The 19,875-nt window shown below is 39.0% G+C and overlaps 1 protein-coding gene across 2 annotated transcripts in view; it reads right to left on the bottom strand.

Annotated features, from left to right (window-relative positions):
* LOC136250892 (E-selectin-like) overlaps positions 1-19,875 on the bottom strand; it is a 148,006-nt gene that overhangs the window by 103,822 nt on the left and 24,309 nt on the right. For both annotated transcript variants that reach the window (XM_066043233.1, XM_066043232.1), the window contains exon 2: positions 8,497-8,550. In XM_066043233.1, coding sequence (XP_065899305.1) covers positions 8,497-8,548 — 52 coding nt within the window. In that variant the 5' untranslated portion in view covers positions 8,549-8,550. The remainder of the gene's footprint in view (positions 1-8,496; positions 8,551-19,875) is intronic.

Raw genomic sequence — 19,875 nt, forward strand, 5'->3', positions numbered from 1 at the left:
GCGAATGCGAATAGCCGGTGCCAGCATGGCTGTCTTGGTTTACAAAGCGCACTTTAATATGGCAAAGGCCACAAACTGAATTAATGGCTTTTTGATTAACCAGTTACCATGATGGTCTATAAATCCACTGAGCTACCCAGGATAATAGCATACCTGAGTGCAATTTCTTATAATCTGCTCGCAATCCCTTAGTGTTTACTGATGTGCAAAATACTAATTGTCCACCAAAGGCTAATTGCATTACTGTGGACCACATTGTGGTTGTAAACAACTGTCGGGTGTCTTACCAGTGAGACACCCGATATCTGGTTTCTTCACAAATAAGAGACCTCCACACATCAAACGAAATGCTGCATACCATTGTCTAAGTTCTATTAAAGTAATTGAACTAGGTCTGTATATAAATCAATGGGTTCACTAATCTGAACAAATTCACTAATCTGAACAGACTTTCATCAAGTTGAGAACAGAGCTGTTCACGGATTAGTGAGGATCCACTGTAATACCAATTAGTATAGTAAACTTAATGTGTATTAGTAAACCTATATGAATGATGTTCACCCAAACAAAGTTGCAGATATGTAGGTATATTCTGTCCATTTGTGGACGTGACCACCCACTTCAACAAGTGTGGCTTAAGTTATGCATGCAAACGTGTATGACTTTTGCCATGCATACATGCATGTATTATACATACATAAATTATACTCCCTTATTTTCTCATTTAGGTAAGGATAACATGTATGTATATACCAAAGATCTTTTGGAGCTGGAGTATACCTCAAGGAGGCAACAATCATCTGGTGTAGATCCCCATTTGGCTGAGGTTTGGACTCCATTGCACCTAGACTCATGCTTTAGGAGATTACACTACCATCCAGACAGAGATTTTTCTTACTAGATTCTCCGAGGCATTGAGTACAGGTTTATATTGATGTACACCCTTCAGTACCACTAACTTCAGCTGCAAGTAACATGCAGTAAGCTACACAACATCCTGAAATAGTAGATGATTATCATCAGAATGAGCTCCTCCTGAACAGAGTACTTGGTCCATTCCCTCCACATTTAGCTCCCTTAGTACACATCAACCAATTTGGTTGCATTCCTAATAAACATCAGGCAGGGAAGCGGCAACTATTGTCCTACCCAGAGGGTGAAAGCGTTAATGATGCAATCAACCCTGTACTATGTTCCTTAAGTACAGTATATCACAGTTGACCAGGTGGCATGTCATGCTAGGGAAAGGCTCTCTAATGGCAAAAATCAATATTAAATCTACCTATTGCTTGATTCCAGTGACGCCACACCTGGGGATGTCCTAGAGGAATCAGGTGTAGATGGTATGCTCCCATTTGAGCTGAGATCGGCACCTAAGATTTTCAGTGCTTTCATTGACGCCTTAGAATGGTGCATTAGTAAAGCAGGTGTGGAGTGCATCTAGCCCTTAAGGTAGCGAAGTATTTGCTTAACTGCAGTAAGGTAAGCTTTGGTGGGACAGGAGTTAAATTTTGACACAGCTCCCACTGCTTGGGCATTGTCAGGTCTTGTGGCAGTGGCTGCATATAGCAGACTGCCCACCATGGACTGATAAATTACTTGGTCAACATACTTACTAACTCCATCATGCTTAACTAATTTAACATTAATATCAGCTGGTGTTGTGGATGGTTTGGCTTCACTTAGCCCATACTTATCAAGAAGTGTTAGGATGTACCGCCTTTGGTGCATCCACGAGCTATTCTTCTCCTCATCATACTCTACAGCAATCCCTAGGAAGTAATGGATCTTTCCCAAACCTTTCATCTTGAAGCGGTTGGACAAATCATCTTTCATCTTCATCACTTGTAAGGTTTTGGTGGCAATGGTCAAATTGTCAACGTACACAGCAACAACGGTCAAATCAGTACCCTCACCTGGAGGCTGCTCCATGTAGATCTCTTCATCTAATGCTCCATTTAGGAATGCTATCACCACATCCATCTGATGAATGATCATACCATTCTGAACTACAAAGGCCAACATTGCACGTATAGATTAGTATTGAACTACAGGTGAGAATGTCTCGTTGTGGTCTTCTCCATACTTCTGAGTGCATCCCTTTGCTACTAGTAGTGCCTTATAATGTTCTACTGTTCCATTACCACTACGCTTAGTCTTAAAGATCCATTTACATCCAACTGGCTTTCTTCCACTGAGCAACTCTACTAGTTCCCATGTGTTGTTTTCTGTCAGTGACTGGAACTCTAAATCAGCTTCTTCTTGTCACTTCTTAGAAAGCCTACTCCATAGAGCTTCTTCAATACTCTGAGGATCTTCTGTTTGGCTTCCATCTAACAATGCCACGTCTGTGTACTCATCAATGCCATACCTTACTGGCGGACGTCTCTGTCTTGCAGGATACTGGTGTTGATCTTGACCTTTATCATTGGGTTGTTGTACAACTGACTCCTCTCCCTCAGGAATCACATCATCATTAAAACAATCCAAATTCTTGTTGATATCTGGGTAATTTTGGAAGTCAGCCTCATTGAATATGACATCTCGATGTATGATGACTTTCAACGTGCTTTCATCAATCAAATGGGTATCCCTTTGTTTGAAGACTGCATGTATCTAACAAAATGTAACTTTTCAGCCTTCTTGCTCAGCCTTCCATTCTATTACTGTCAGGAACATATTCGTAAGCTATACAACCAAACACTCTAAGATGTGCAAGATTTGGCTTACGACCATACCATTTTTCGTAGGGTGTCATCTTATTCAGAGACCTGGTGGCTGTTCTGTTTCTCAGGTAGGCTGCAGTAGCCACAGCTTCCGCCCATTACTTCTCTGAAAGTCTTGCTTGAGCCATCATAGTACATGCAGACTCCATCAGGGTGCGGTTCAACCTTTCAGCAACACCATTTTGAGCAGGTGAGTAGGCACCGGCCTATTATGCCCAAAATTTTACCTATTATGCTTTTGAGCATTGCTCAAAAATTAAGCTTATTATGCTCAAAATTATGCTTTCAAAATCAAGATTATGCTCTAGAACTGACTGCTTTATTAGAGTATATCAGCCTTTCCTGGCTGTTCTATTAGAGTAAGTGACTGCTCTATTAGAGTATCTCGATCTTATTTCTGCAAAGTGTGAATAACCAACAAAGAAACGATTTAATAAGTTATATTACATGTTTTTAAATATGCACTAATAATACTATTGGCAGTGAATATTTGCTTTCTTTCAGGCGTGCGTATTGTGCATTTAATTAATTTTTCAAACATTGTCCCTATTATGCTGGCATTATGCTTGATGCTTTTGGTCACCTATTATGTTTTAAATTATGCTGGCATAATCGGCCGGTGCCTACAGGTGAGTATGGAACTGAAAGCTTGTGGTGTATTCCTTTAACTTGTAGGTATTCTTCAAACTCCTTTGAGAGGTACTCTCCACCATTATCTGAACGCAAGGTTCCAATTAAATTGCCACACTCATTAGTAGTACAGAGCTCAAACTCCTTGAACTTGTCAAACACCTCTGATTTACCCTTCATAAAATAAACCCTACAAAATCTTGTGTAATTATCAATGAAGGTGACAAAGTACCTTCTTCCTCCAATTGATAAAGTAGGCATAGGCCCACATACATCACTATGCACACACTGTAACTTTCATACTGAGCGAATCGATCCCACTGACTTAAAAGGCATCTTAGCCATCTTTCCTCTACACACTTCTCACAAGAAAAAGATCTTCAGCTTTGGGAATCTTCATTCCCATCACCATGTTATGGGTAGCCATCTCTTTCAGTTGACCTCCATTCAAGTGACCTAAACACTGGTGCCAAAGGTCAGCAGTGTTTCCAGATTGAGGTCTTGATACTACAGTCACATGGTCCTGAGCAACAATGTGGCAATCCAGATAGTACAATTTGCCAGCAACTGTTCCCATTCCTAACAGTTTGCCACTCTTCCCATGAATCCAGCACTTGACTTCCCCAAATTTGACAACATTGCCCTTTGTAGCAGCTGCTCCAATTGAGAACAAATTACACTTCAAATTAGGAACATACAGAGCATCATACATAGTAATCTTCTTAGGACTACATGAGCCAAAAACCATAGTGAGGTGGACGTTTCCTCTTCCAAAGGCCTCTACCGTTTGGCCATCTCCCAGACAAACCATTTGGGACTTGTTGAACTCTACATAATCAACCAGTGTCTCCTTCACTGGTGTCATATGGCTTGATGCTCCAGAGTCAACTATCCACCTCCCAGGTTCAGATAAACTAGATGACGCTCCAAATGCTTCATCATCAGTGTCACAATCGGAGTGAGATCCCACAGACTCAGTACTAACAGGCCTGGGACTCTGCTGATTTCTTGGACAATCCCTACAAAAGTGACCAGCTTCTCCACACAAAAAAAATACCTTCTTCTGGCTATGTTTTCTGCCCTTATCTGACTGCTTTCCAACTAGTGCTTGCCCTGTACTACCTCCTGTAGCTACCACCAGCTAAAGCTGAACCCAAACCCTAACCTTGGACTACTGATCGTGAGAAATGATTCCTTAACGTGCCCTCTACTATCTATGGAACTAATCGTGGTATAATATATCAATATATACACGCAGGGGCACTTGCAGGCATGAAGCATTGTGAAATTTGTGTAAACCTGAAAATTCGCTCTACTGTGAAAGTTTAACCACGAATAAGAAACTTTCGCCCATTGAAACTTCCCCCTATACGGTACTTTCCCATTGGGCTCTTCAGATATTTCACTACCAAAAAACACTGTAGCAAGCATAGGTGATTCTAACGGAGGGCCAGGGACCCTACTGAAAAATAAGTTTTGAGAAAAAAAAATGCAGCATAGATTTGCATTGTTAATTCATGTTTTAGAGTAAATTTTAGGTTGTTTTCAAGCCTTCAAATTGCAAATATCCTGCAGCTTTTGGGGATTGAACCCCCTGAAATTCTACTTTATATTACAGCCATATATACAACACTGGTCATGCCATTCCCTACTCCATAGGTCAGGTCTAGAATCACTACTGGTAACAGGCCTCTTAGGCTACTAGGAAATGCATATATCTCTGACTTGAAAGGTGTGTGTCCAGAACAAAATGAGGGTTTGTAAAGAGAATTTGTGGGAAAAACACTACAAACTATAAAACAGTAGAGAGGCCACTCTGTGCATAAACATTGTTGAAAGCAGTTTGTTTTCCTAATCATTGCATAGCAATGTAATTAGAGAATTATGACATAATTCATCAATTACAAAATTACAATAACTATTAATTAAAGCACTTTCATGGACGAAGATCAAACAAATAAGAGTGCTATTATTTCCATACAGCACTGAAATGAAAACATAGGCGGGGGGCTATGGGGCTGAAGCCCCCCCTCAGAATGATATCACGCCGAAATTATCCTTCTTGGGGTGGGGCTGGAAAACGTGATAAAGATTGAGATACTCTAATAGAGCAGTCACTCTAATAAAGCAGTCACAGTATTAGAGGAGTGTGTAGCGAGCTATGTAAGGATTTTTACATAGTTTATCAGTTATAAATGCGTAGCTGGTGAGGTGAGCAGCTATTATCAGCTGGCTGTGACTTTTTTTTTTGTTTTTGTTTTTTGTTTTTTGGTCTCACCTTACCAAACCAGAGACAATGTAGTGCCTCAGTTCGTTTCCGCCCCTGGTCAGCCCCTCCTCATATCAACTACTTCCTCCACCACTGAATGAAAATACAGCACTGCAAACAGAAATAAAGCACTGCTGATCACATGTGTAACATTTTAAATCACCAGAGGTAGCCAAAATAATGCTATCTGTTTGTTTTATGACCACATTTGTACTATGTAGACACTTATACCGATTGTCTGATGGCTGAAAACCGACGTGGTTCAAGTCTACAAAAAGAACACTCAAAACAAAGATGATCAGAAAGCACTTTAAACCAGGTAAAGCACCACCATGCTTGTGCAGTATGAAAAATAGCACTCTGGCGTGGTCTCAAGCCAAATACAACACTTGGCTTTGCCTCGTGATGTATTAGTCTCTTACCCACAACACCCTCATGCTATTTTTTTCCATATTGCATTCATGGTGGTGCTTATACTAGTATGTAATGAGGGCATGAAAATAAAAACTACAGAACTAAACTTACAAGTAACTAGATCAAACTACAATAACTACTTACAAAACAGAAACTACAAAACTTGATCAAAGTCTATGCCATCCTCTGGACACAGAGCATGGTGACTGAGACCCATTTTAGCATTATATTTACATTGCCATAGAGTAACTAACTAGACAGATGCAAACAGCATCGTGGGGCGAGCCTGAACATATTTAATGGGAGTATGCATAGCAGCAATAGTGGTCATATATAAATCTGATAACACAACGTAAAGCATAAGCAAACAAACAAAATTATTATGTAGATAAATCAATGTTATTGTTGTGTGACTGATTCATTATTTTACATACTAATTCTGCCTTCTCTGCTGCAAGATTGTGTCCCTTTGCCGAGCATATCTTGTTCTGGAGTATTCTCTGTTTCTCCTTCGTCTTTCTTCAGCTTCTTCTGGTGTTTCTCGGTCCCTTCTCAATCTGTACAGCTGTCTCCTTCTTCTAAGCCGTTCTTCTGCATTCATTTAGCCAACCTTAGGTGATTTTCATATTCACGCGCTGATACACATGTTTCATACGCTGTAATCTACGTCGTATATTTCTCCGTGACATGGTCGATGAGACGAACATATATGGAAGTGCTGTAATCTACTTCGTATATTTCTCCGTGACATGGTCGATGAGACGAACATATATGGAAGTGCTGTAATCTACGTCGTATATTTCTCCGTGACATGGCCGATGAGACGAACATATATGGAAGTGCTGTAATCTACGTCGTATATTTCTCCGTGACATGGTCGATGAGACGAACATATATGGAAGTGCTGTAATCTACGTCGTATATTTCTCCGTGACATGGTCGATGAGACGAACATATATGGAAGTGCTGTAGTCTACATCGTATATTTCTCCGTGGCATGGTCGATGAGACGAACATATATGGAAGTGCTGTGATTTACGCCATTTATTTCACGGTAAGTCCGTTTATTTCAGGGTCTCTTTCCGATTTCTTCTGTAGTTTTTTGGGCATGGTCGCTGAGACGAAAGTTACGTGAGCGACTCGCTAGTGTGGGGCTCGCTCAGGCTCGCCCCAAATAAGGATTGCAGCAGTTGCCTTATACCTACCTTTCAGGACAAACCAATCTTAACAGTTGAACAATTAATTTGATAGTTCTTTATGCATAATTACATTACTACAAAACAAAAGCCTTTTTTAGTTAAAAACAATATTGCATTGTTCCAGGTATATAACTAGTGCTTTGCTTTTAGAAGTAGCACAACATCAAGTTGCTTTTTAGTAGATTAAACTTTTTGAGGAGGGAAATGTTTGCTTCTTCAGGATCTTTATGCATTTATAATACTCAGATAATGCCATTTTGATCAAACTACAAATTTCAAAGGAAAACATTTGTGGATTGCAAAATTTTTCCAGCTCAAACAATCCTGCTATACAGTTTGTAACTAATTTATTACTTTCAGTGTACATATCGAATTCTGACAGCTCTGCTTTAGTGGTGTTCAATATGCTTGAAACGATGTATCTAACTGCTGTATAATCACAATACAATATTTTGCAACTGTATATACACTACATCGAATAAAGTACTTATTGTCAGTAATGTGCTGTGCTTTGCATTTAAATTAGCAAATCTACTCTCACTACTGGTGTCACTTGCCAACCTGAGTGTAAAACGGTTAGCACCAATATTGTTGTGACTGTTCTATTAGAGTAATTTAGTGGTTGTCTTGCTTTGCTTGCCTAGATGCAATATTACTCACAACAAGCATGTCTAGCTACTTAAACCTAATGACGGTGTATTTCTCACATCCCTTACATTGTGGACATGTCCCCATACCAATTAGACAACATCCTCCACCATAGATACATTCGATTGTGGTAATTATTTTTGAAGACTACTTCATTTAACTCCTAGTATGGAAAGCTGCACCAGGTAAAACCACAATCTTGGAAAGCCGCGTGTATACACTGAAGATCCCAGAATGCATGGGATATCCCATAGCTCCCATCACAGACGAGAAAAGCATTGGTTCATCTGTGCTGGCCTTTCCAAAACTCACCCACTTCATTTTTCTTTTCATTATCAAGTACTCAACTACTTTTATTCCACCAGCCACATGGTTGATACGACCCATACAGATGGTATTTTTGTGAGACTGGTTTCTGGCCATTTTTTGTGAGAAAAAGCATATACCTCCATGATCCGTAACATACAGTACTACTATCGTGCTATATGATACTTACATAACTCAGGTACAAGCTAATTTATTGAACTACATATTACTCTAGTTTGCAATTAATTAGCTACAATGTATTGTACAATGTGATCCACCAAAACACACACACACATTAACTTACTGCAAAGTATAATAATACATATCAGTATAATCACAAACCAGGCCAATTCCATATCTGTAATCGACACATACATAACATGACAATGTATAACATGTTATGCAGCAAAGACAAGTCAGTGGATATGTACTTAAAGACTGATTATAATCAGGGTATATAGGAAGTAGACAGCTAGGAAAATACCTAATCCTATCCTTTTGGTCCCTTATACATAGGACATCCTAAAGATTTTTCATTATGTCCCACCATTATGTCTCAATCCTACTTGTCTGTCCTATCCTTTTGGTCCCATATAGGACAGCCTAAGAATTGTCCCATACATCTCAAGCCTACCAGTCCGCTATATCCTTCTGATCCCATAATAGGACAGGGCGTACATCCTCGGGACTGTCCTATATGTTCCACCAATATAATTATTTTAATCCTACTTGTCTATGCTATCCTTTTGGTCCGACATAGGACAGGGTGGAAGCACATACTGCTGCCTAGTGTCTTCTCTGTCATCTTATATGGCTATCACACTGCATACATTATTGCTTTATTGTAAGGGAGGTGACCATTATGCTTTGTTTTCAGCTATGCTGCATCTGTTGCACAGCATTGCAAACGAAGAACAGTACAAGAAGAGTATCTGCAATCAATCCAGGAAAATATGGGCAAAAAGCATAATAGCCAGCTCAGCCACAGGGAATCCATATTGTTTTGTCACAAATTGACACCTTGCATTGTCAGCAAAAAGAACTGGAACACAAAGGATAAAAACAAATTCATGATGCATGTATTGTACATACTGTGGTTGGTGAAAAGGCACATCTCTGGTCAAAACGGTGTCGAACAGTGAAGAAATCAAGCCTGTAACTTTATCCATTATCACGTTATGTTTGGCTGGAGGCATCAGTCAGTTAGTTAGTTAGTTAGTCAGTCAGTAAGGGCGTACTGAGGGAGGTTTCCAGGGATTTCATTTTAAACTTTAGAGCAGTCAAGTAATATAAGCTACTCTAATACAACAGTCACTTAGCTGAGCGGAAACCCCTTTTCAAAATTCCTGTGTATGCCCTTAGTCAGCATAAAATTCTGCTGAATGGAAGTTTTTTAAATTCCATAGAAACGTTTTGGAATGGATTGGGATAGGTCTGAAGACATTTTAGGGCTTGGCTGTGTCTAACCAAGCTGCCAAGTTGTCATGAAGGGAAATTGATGCTGGTTTTATGGAGATATTTTAGCTGGCAAAGCCCAGTTCTTTGTGATCCCTAATAATCAAGACACACGGTAGTGTGTCGTGCGGCCCAAGAAGCCGGCGTGCCACCCATGAATATATTAACAGGAAGAAAGAAAACGCAATTTTCACACCTATGTAGCTCTGTGATCCCTCATCCGATTGGAACCAAATTTGCTAGAGAGGTGCCGGCCAGCAAGGGGAGTCTACACACCAAATATAAAGAAAATCGCTTCAGCCATTTCCGAGATACGAGCGAACAAAATTTCGTTTTAATTTCTTCGTTTTTTTCTTCTACTCCTTCTTCATTTCGCACACTTCGCAAAATCCGCGATAAAACACGAATGCAGGCTCAGATCGGGCTGAAATTTGGCACACTTAAAGGGCTCATTAAGGCGGATCTCTGTACCAACTTTGATAGGAATCCGATGAACATTCACGGAGTTATGACCGATTATTTGCGTAAAATAAGGTCGAAGGTCTGTCACGCCTACAGGGTATACTCCTTTGAGGAATCAGTTGAAAATTGCTATGTAGATGGAGCAACCATCGTAGGAGTGCCTTTTTGTGGTTTGAAAGTAATCGAGGTAATGACCACGGAGATATGACACAAAACCCGACCTGTGTCAAAATTACGCGATCGATTTTTATGAATAAAAATACTATTAGTTTTCGTGTCTATCAGGCAAACCGCTTAGAGCAATGCGCTGAAAACTAGTGTTTAGGTGGAATAATCATCATAGAAAGTCCTTGTAGTAGTACAGAAGAATCGGATTACAAACCACTGAGTTATGATTCGAAAGGCAACTACGTGTAGCAAATGCGAGATCGAGATACTCTAATAGAACAGTCACCCTAATAAAGCATTCAGCTGCATTTATAATCAAATCAAAAACAGCCAAACTGTAAAAAAAGGTGCGGCCCCCAAAAAGGCCATGGTGAAGAAAGACGTGAAATCCAAGGTAGCGGCCAAGAAATGGCTGTGATGGTAGGTTAATGGTTACATTTTAATAACGACAATTCAGGTGAATTTTGTGCCACTTGGTCTTAGCACCAAATTCACCTGAATTGTCGTTATTAAAATGTAACCATTAACCTACCATCACAGCCATTTCTTGGCCGCCACCTTGGATTTCACATCTTTTTTCACCATGGCCTTTTGGGGGGCCGCACCTTTTTTTACAGCTTGGCTGTTTTTGATTAGATATCACTTCTTTTTGTATTTGTATACTGCAAAGCCGGCCTATGGCTGGCTTTGGGGCTTTTTTAACCCATGTGTTTTTTTCTTTACCACAGGAAGAAGAAAAGAACTTAAAGAAGATTTTTAATAATTTCAATTATTTTTGATTTTATTAGTAATTATACAAATTATATACATATATTTATTACATGCCCATTATTCCCCACAGGATATTTTTTTGCAGCTGATCTCTCTACTGGGTGACTTGAAATGTAGCTGAACTATATACAGGATGGTTTCTTTGTAGCTGAACTCTCTACAAGGTGATCTCTTCTAGCTGGTCTCTCTACAGGGTGATTTGTTTACAGCTAAACTCTCTACATGATGGTTTCTTTGTAGCTGAACTCTCTATAAGGTGACTTCGTCTAGCTGAACTCTCTACAGGGTGATTTTTTTGTAGCTGAACTCTCTACAGGGTGATTTGTTTGCAGCTGAACTCTCTACATGATGGTTTCTTTGTAGCTGAACTCTCTACAAGGTGACTTCGTCCAGCTGTTCTCTCTATGGGGTGATTTGTTTCTAGCTGAACTCTCTACAGGTGATTTGTAAACTCTCTACATGGTGGTTTCTTTGTAGCTGAACTCCCTAAATGATGGTTTCTTTGTAACTGAACTCTCTACAAGGTAACTTCTTCTCTACAGGGTGATTTGTTGTAGTTGAATTCTCTACAAGGTGGTTTGTTTGAGGCTGAACTCTCTACATGGCGGTTTCTTTGTAGCTGAACTCTCTACAGAGTGATTTGTTTGCAGCTGAACTCTCTACATGATGGTTTCTTTGTAATTGAACACTCTACAACGTGACTTCTTCTAGCTGATCTTTCTACAGGGTGAATTGTTTGTAGCTGAACTATCTACAAGGTAACTTCTTCTAGCTGATCTCTCTACAGGGTGATTTGTTTGTAACTGAACTCTCTACATGATGGTTTCTTTGTAGCTGAACTCTCTACAAGGTGACTTCTTCTAGCTGATCCCTCTACAGGGGGATTTATTTGTAGCTGAACTCTCTACAAGTGATTTATTTGCAGCTGAACTCTTTATGTGGTGGTTTCTTTGTAGCTGAACTCTCTACAAGGTGACCTCTTCTAGCTGATCTCTCTACAGGGTGATTTGTTTCTAGCTGAACTCTCTACAGGTAATTTTTTGCAGCTAAACACTCTACATGGTGGTTTCTTTGTAGCTGAACTCTGTACATGATGGTTTCTTTGTAGCTGAACTCTGTAGGTGATGGTTTCTTTGTAGCTGAACTCTGTACATGATGGTTTCTTTGTAGCTGAACTCTTTACAAGGTGACTTCTTCTAGCTGATCATTCTACCGGGTGATCTGTTTGTAGCTGAACTCTCTACATGGTGGTTTCTTTGTTGCTGAACTCTCTACAAGGTGAATTCTTTTACCTGATCTCTCTACAGGGTAATTTGTTTGTAACTGAACTCTGTACAAGGTGTGTTTTTGTGGGTGGTTTTATGTGTATCTTGTCCTTACAATACATCATCATTACATCATTGTGTAATTGTTTAGTATATACCACAGTAGTAGGAAAGTGTAGTTAATAGTAACACTGGTAACATGGGTAGCACTGGTAACATGGGTAGCACTGGTAACATGGGTAGCACTGGTAGCACTGGTAATATGGGTAGCACTGGTAGCATGGGTAGTATGGGTAGCACTGGTAGCATGGGTAGCACTGGTAACATGGGTAGCACTGGTAGCATGGGTAGCACTGGTAACATGGGTAACACTGGTAACATGGGTAGCACTGGTAACATGGGTAGCACTGGTAACATGGGTAGCACTGGTAACATGGGTAGCACTGGTAAAATGGGTAGCACTGGTAACATTGGTAGCACTGGTAACATGGGTAGCACTGGTAACATGGGTAGCACTGGTAACATGGGTAGCACTGGTAACATGGAAAGCACTGATAGCACTGGTAACATGAGTAGCACTGGTAACATGGGTAGCACTGGTAACATGGGTAGCACTGGTAACATGGGTAGCACTGGTAACATGGGTAGCACTGGTAACATGGGTAGCACTGGTAACATGGGTAGCACTGGTAGCACCGGTAACATGGGTAGCACTGGTAGCATGGGTAGCACTGGTAACATGGGTAGTATGGATGGCACTGGTAACATGGGTAGCAATGGTATCATGGGTAGCACTGGTAATATGGGTAGCACTGGTAACATGGAAAGCACATAGGTAAGTTGGATATGCTGTGCAAAGTATCATGAGTGAAGTTGACATAGGTAATACAGATGTTATTAAGTAGGAATTATGACCAATGATTATTGTGTTGTAATGCAGTAATATGTACCGACGCTACCAGTGCCCATGTTACCAGTGCTACCCACTACCCACTCATGCTGAGGTCAGTAGTTCACATTATAACTCCCCTCCCCAGCTGCAGGATGCTGACTAATTGCCACTACATTCTATATGTTTGTGCATACAATTGTGCAATGTTATGTTTTCAAACATTGTTATTTCATTGTATATTATCTTACTGCTTTAGTGGCAATACCAACATATCACATATTTGAAAGTGCAGTTCTACCTGAATAGACATGAGTGTACCAATAACACAGGATCTTGCTAAGACGAAAAGCAAATACCACATGGCTACATTGATAGAGTGATATTGTGATATTCAACCATGAGGGTGATAGCAATACATCATTACTGCGATAGTAATGATAAGCACTAGTGTGGATAGGCACTAGTGTGGCATGCTTTTATCAGCAGCCTCATGTCTGTGCTTTCATCTAAGTGCATACAAATTACTGCTGCAGTAAAAAATAGACTGCTAAAAGAAGCAGTTAGGACAAAAAAAATATTAAAACTGCCATCTTTATAAAAGTGGACCAATCTTGGTGGGAGTGTTCATAAAATAAAAATAAATAAAAGTCACCTTCCACTTGGTAAAGTAACTGACAAACCATTGGGCTGCAATTATAAGGGATTGAAAATTCTTAAGTAAAGTGCTAATAGTTATACACTTGAAAGAAAAAGCCAACAAACAGAATGGCTACACATTCAGTAATGTGGATGGAGCCTCACATAACAACAGATAATAGTTCACATGCATTTCAATATTATAGAGATTTAGACTAAGTACATACATATGCCAACACTTAGCCATCCACAATGCAGTAGCGAATGTTTAGTTGGTGTATCATGGGAGCAAAATGCTTTTATTAAAAAGACATTTAGCACAACACTAAAATCTTGAAACAGTATCATTAGTTAAATACCCCACCTCACTTTAATCTACCATTGGGTCCATAGCATATTTTATGCTCTATGTAAGGATACATCTTTGGTGCTCCTTTTTACTACCTTAATCATCATAAGTTAAGCACTTGTAACAAATGGGTTCACAATGTGATTATAGGCTACATCTCATGCCCAAGTTTGAGTGACTGGTTAACAACACCTTTCTTGCATACTAAACAACTCCAAAAAAGTATTGCTGGCAGAGTTGCAACATTGTAACTGCTTTTAAATCTTACAACAACCTAAAATATATTTCAACCATGAAGACTATGCTGAGTGCTGTTTCACACATAATGTTATTTCAACTACAACTCAAGAGTGCTCTCTCCTCTTCCTTTTAGATGGTGAATCTGAACTTGTTTGTGCCTCTCCCCTTGTCTCCTTCACCCCCTGTTTATATGCCTGGTTAATAATCATTCATAGGAGCATGAAATATTGTTACAGGATCATAATGCTTGGGTGGAAAGACAGTTCATTACTGTCTTTCTGTGGCCCTCTAAATTGGTTTAATTTTGGCATAAATAAAATATAGATCCTAAAATAGTCTGTTTTGCACCTAAGCATTATGTTCCTTTCTTGCTGGCTAGGCAGTTTACCACTACTTGCCTAATTTAATAGGCCCCCTTCATCTGTACACCTACCAAACCCACACCCAATCATGTTGACTGGATGCTTGCTTCCTTCAGAATTCTACCTCATGTCCAGGCACTGTGATAGAGGAGGGTATAAAGACAAGGAATAATATTAATGTTGTAATGACTCCTACTGTTTTTTGGGAAAACCAATATCCAATATATTTTTACCATGTTTTACTGATAGTTAACTGATATGTTTCTGCAAGTTATACTTGTGTATATATTCCACCAAAAGTAGTGCTAGTAAAGCCAGCCAATGCTGATATTGTACACTTAAAGTTGGTAGTCAGACAAGAGCAGCCTAAACCATCACTGTTTATCTTTGTGGTTTCTACAAAACATCAACTTAAGTAGTACCAGAGCCTTGGGTGTCTGGATTCAGTGGAATAGAATGGTGGAATGAAATGGTGGACTGGAATGGAATGGTACTTAGGTAATTTCAGTCAGTAGTCACCTCTTAATAAAGACCACCTGTTTACAAAGATCATTTTATTGTTGTTTAGAGTGATATATCCCTATAAGACAGTCTTATCAATGAATTGTGTGCCACATGTTGTGTCTAGAAAAGCCAGAGTGATATCTGATTTATTATAAATACAGTAATAGCTACCCCAAACAGAAACAGCTTGGTTATATACAAAAAAAGACGATACATCCACAAAACTAAAAGCAATGCAACTAATGGAGCTAACATTTGGTGTAGCCAAGAAATGAATGTTAATTATACTGGCAACTAAAAAATCTTGGTCTTTATCATTTACTTGTGTAGTCTGCTGCATTCCTAATTAATTCCCTGTAATTGGTACCTTTTCCAATTGTCATTATAGAGGAGAAAAAGGCAGCTAAATTACTAGAAAGTTATAGTTAAAGGTATACGTAATTACTTAGAAATGCAGCAACACTGTGCTTAGTCAGTGATAAAGGACCAAATTTTTAAAAATTATAGCCAGTTAGTTGCTGGTATAGACATTCATTTCTTGTACTCACCAGATAATGATATCTGGTGAGGCCATGATATCTGGTGAAGCCAAGAAATGAATGTCAATACCGGCAACTAACTGGCTATAATTTATAAAAATTATTCTCCTGTAGTTGTCAGTTATTTTTAGCTTGATGGGTATGTCAGTTTTGTACAGCCAAACTGATTTTGCATGGCTGTATTACAAATCAGATATCACTCTGGCTTTTCTAGGGCATGCGGCACACAACTGATGAATAAGACCATCCTATGAGGATACACTTTAAAACAACAAGATAGCAGCAATATAAACATAAAAGTTAAACAGTGTTTATAAAGAGGTGGTCTTTGTTAGAAGGTGGTCTTTATAAAGAGGTGACTAGTAATCGAAATTACCTAAATACTATTCCATTGCACCATTCAATTCCAGTCAACCATTCCATTCCAGTCCATTCCACCATTCCATTCCACTGATCCAGATGCCCCAGAGCCTTTGCCACCAGCCTTCTGGTGGTACTGCAGCTGCTGCTGCTAAATAGACCAATAATCTGCTGGCCACAGCCAATTACAACCAATTTCCAATTATAGTAAAAACAGCTAATTATCAGCTTCTAGCAATCACCGGGTTCTAGAAATCACCGCTCCGATTAGTAAAACTCTAGTATATTTGTACTTTCATGTGCTGACTGAACTTCTGGGATTCCTTGTACACAATATTGGTTTGTAAAATGATGAATCATTCCTTATCACCATGCTTTTAAGCAAATCTAGACTGTTGAACTCCTGTAAGTCTGATTGTATGATTTGTGTTGGATTGAGCAGCAGTTTTCAGATAGACCGCATTGGCATCCTGAATCAAAGCTAGTGTTATTACTTGAGATATAGGCTTGTCTGGGTCTAGAAGTTTCTTTGACACTTGTTTAAATATTGACGAAGAATTATGGAATACCGCCATTTAACAACATACTGCTGTGTATGTACATGCCCACACTAAGCACATTTGACAACCATATAATTCAATATTTTGTATAATAGAATGTCTTGACATAAATTTAAGAATCATTTATTTGAATTATATACAAAATTATAAACCCTTCAAAAATAACACACTCTATGGAATACTGGTACTCTTAGCATTACTGTACAAGTAGAAGGAAAAATTAAAATTCGGCTAGGTTGGGCAATATTGAACTTGTGACATGCGATTATTACATGAGGCGATTATTGCAATATTGCATGTGAAAATTGAAACACAACCACAGAGTGAGACAAGCCAGAGTCCATATAACTACTTGTTTTCATTGAGAATTAGGTTAAAAGCACAATTTCTTTGCTAACAAGGTAACAAACTGGCATAGTTAGCAATGATATGCATGGACTGTATCAAATGTGAGGCCTAGATCAGAGATGCAAAATAGATAATAAATGCAATGATTATTGCAAATTATGATAAATGTTGCCTATGTAATAATATTACAAAGGTGAAAACTTGCGTCTTGTGATAATAGTATTGCAAGAACTTGCTTAGGTGATGTTGGTGATTTATTGAAACATTGCCCAACCTTAGAAGTACATAAACAAGTAAAAAGTAGTGAGATTTCCTATACCTGCATATTTAATTTACTAGCAGATGTTGCTTAATCCCTAATTCAGTCAGTATAGAATCAGAGATTAATGACTACTAGTATGTCTGCAGTATACTTTTTAAAATGGTAAATACACAAGTACAATAAACAAAACAGAAAGCTCATACAGAAATCAGTTCTTTAAGCGTGATTCAACTCTAACCAGATCCATTGGAGGTGGAATTCTGTCAAAGTGACCAGATGATGATCAAGCACCATGGATACAGGCAATAGCATAGTGCAGCAAAGAAAGACGGCAACTGAGCCAGCCTAGAGTAACCGAGTAACTATCCCCCCACTCATTGGACAAAAGAGAAGCCAGACATTTGTAAAAGATAGTGGCTTCATCAGCCAGACCTCCAGTATACTTGAACATTTGTTAACCTTTTACATATTGAATTATAGCTGGTGAATCCATACGTAATGGTAATACGGATAACAATGGTGATATGGGTATAAGTAAAAGTAATCCTGGAAACATGTGTAATACTGGAGACATTGTACTGTAGCTATACAGCTGCGTATAAAAAGTGCAAATATACAATTGGCTTAGTAGCATTTCTAACTCATATGAACTTACAAATCTAGGCCCCTTTAGGCAGATCGCCTTAATGGTAAGTACAGATCACTGGCCACTGAGTGATTTCAGAATTTATTCCATATTTTTTTATATACGTGATTGGATCAGCGAAAAGGGGTCTTATAGCCTTTCCAAATTTTGCAAATTTTGATGAGTTATAACTGATATGTGTTTAACTTATTGTTTTACAATTACATCCAGGAATATTACTATGTTAGGAGTGTAAAGTGAACAAATTTCAGGCTGGTACCATACTTACATGTCAAGACTCAAGTTATGGATTACCAAGTATATGCAATTGTGAATGCATCAAGTAAAAACGGAACCTTAGACGCGTTTATACTTTTTGAGATAATTGAACTTGGAAAGTTTAGAAATATATTTTCGCGTACTACACGGATATTTGGGTATATTTATTAATATTACCGCATATTTCCATGCCGTTTAAGACATGTGGAATCCACGCCGAAAGTAACAAGAAGGAAGGAAAGAAGAAAAGAACAAAAAGAGCGCTACTTAGGTGGAGCATCAAGGCATCCATACTGCCATACACCGTCCCTGGAAACTTCGTTTTCAGAAGGTAGTTCTAATGACACCAGCGGGACCAGCCTTGATGACAGTGCAGGAACTACTACGCAAAGTATTTGTTCAAAATGTGATCCTGTTCTTCTCTGATACGCCGATATATTTAAGCAGTTAGTTCATCAAGGCACTGAACTAAAGAAAAAGAAGAAGGTTAATCCCAACCCCAAAAAGCCGGTACACATTATCAGGATGTGAAGCGCCAGAATGACTGGTTAAGAGAGAACGTGTTTGACGCCATGGGGAACTATCTTTTCTGTTGTGCATGTGTTAGAATCGCCTTTGGGATATCCAAGCAAAGGATTGCTCGTCAAAGAGTTATAAAGAGAAAACAGTTTAAGGAGCCATTACAGAGTATGTCAAAAGGTGAAGTTGAAAAGGAACATCTTGGTAAGTATGTTGTGATGCCAGAAGGTTTAGATGTTAGTTTTAAGAAATGGTGGAGGTTTCTTGATCCATCTGCCACAGTTGATGTTAGAACTCCCCATTCAAGACACGGAAACAGTGGAAAAGTATCTAATTATACCAAGACATGTGTTATGAATGATTTTCTAGCATTTGTTGATGTTAACAGTCAGCCGAATGGCCGTAGTGCAGACTCTACTGGTCCAACATTTTACTTTCTTCCAAATTTTTCTACAATACATACTCCTAAAACTGGTATTGCCAACTATGAAGAACGTGCTAGACGATCAGTTGTAGGAGAATTCAACCGATCACAACATGAGGCTGGCAAAGGAGAGTGTTCCAATGCTTCATCCCATAATTGGCTTAAGAAGCATCGACCTAAACATGTGGTTTGTCTGCATCAAGAAGATTATTGTGATACTTGTGCAGAAATGAAGACAAAGATTTCCTCACAACAGACTACCATAAATCGTAAGAAACAATCTTCTGATACCTTGCCCGATGATCTGAAGCACTTGGAAGATGAATTAAGTGGTATGAAACATTCACTAGAGATACATCGTGAAGAAGCCAAAGGAGCACACGACTACTATCAGAAAGTCACTGTACAGTGCGCTGATGAGTGGGAAAGAATTTTGTTTGTTGAGAAGCCTTGCCTTACAGAAACTGCGGATAGGGAATTAGCAACATTGAAGCACAAATTTAACCTTGTTGTAAGTGCAGACTACCAAATGGGAAAGCTAGTTCCTCACTGGGGTGAGTAACCTCAGCCTGGTAGCACCTACTATTTTCAGAAACTCAACCACGATGTGTTTGGCATTGTCAATCATGCCACCAATAAAGCTGCTGTGTACCTGTTTGATGA

This window comes from Dysidea avara, chromosome 3 (genome assembly GCF_963678975.1).
Source record: "Dysidea avara chromosome 3, odDysAvar1.4, whole genome shotgun sequence".
In the NCBI taxonomy this organism is placed as follows: Eukaryota; Metazoa; Porifera; class Demospongiae; order Dictyoceratida; family Dysideidae; genus Dysidea; species Dysidea avara.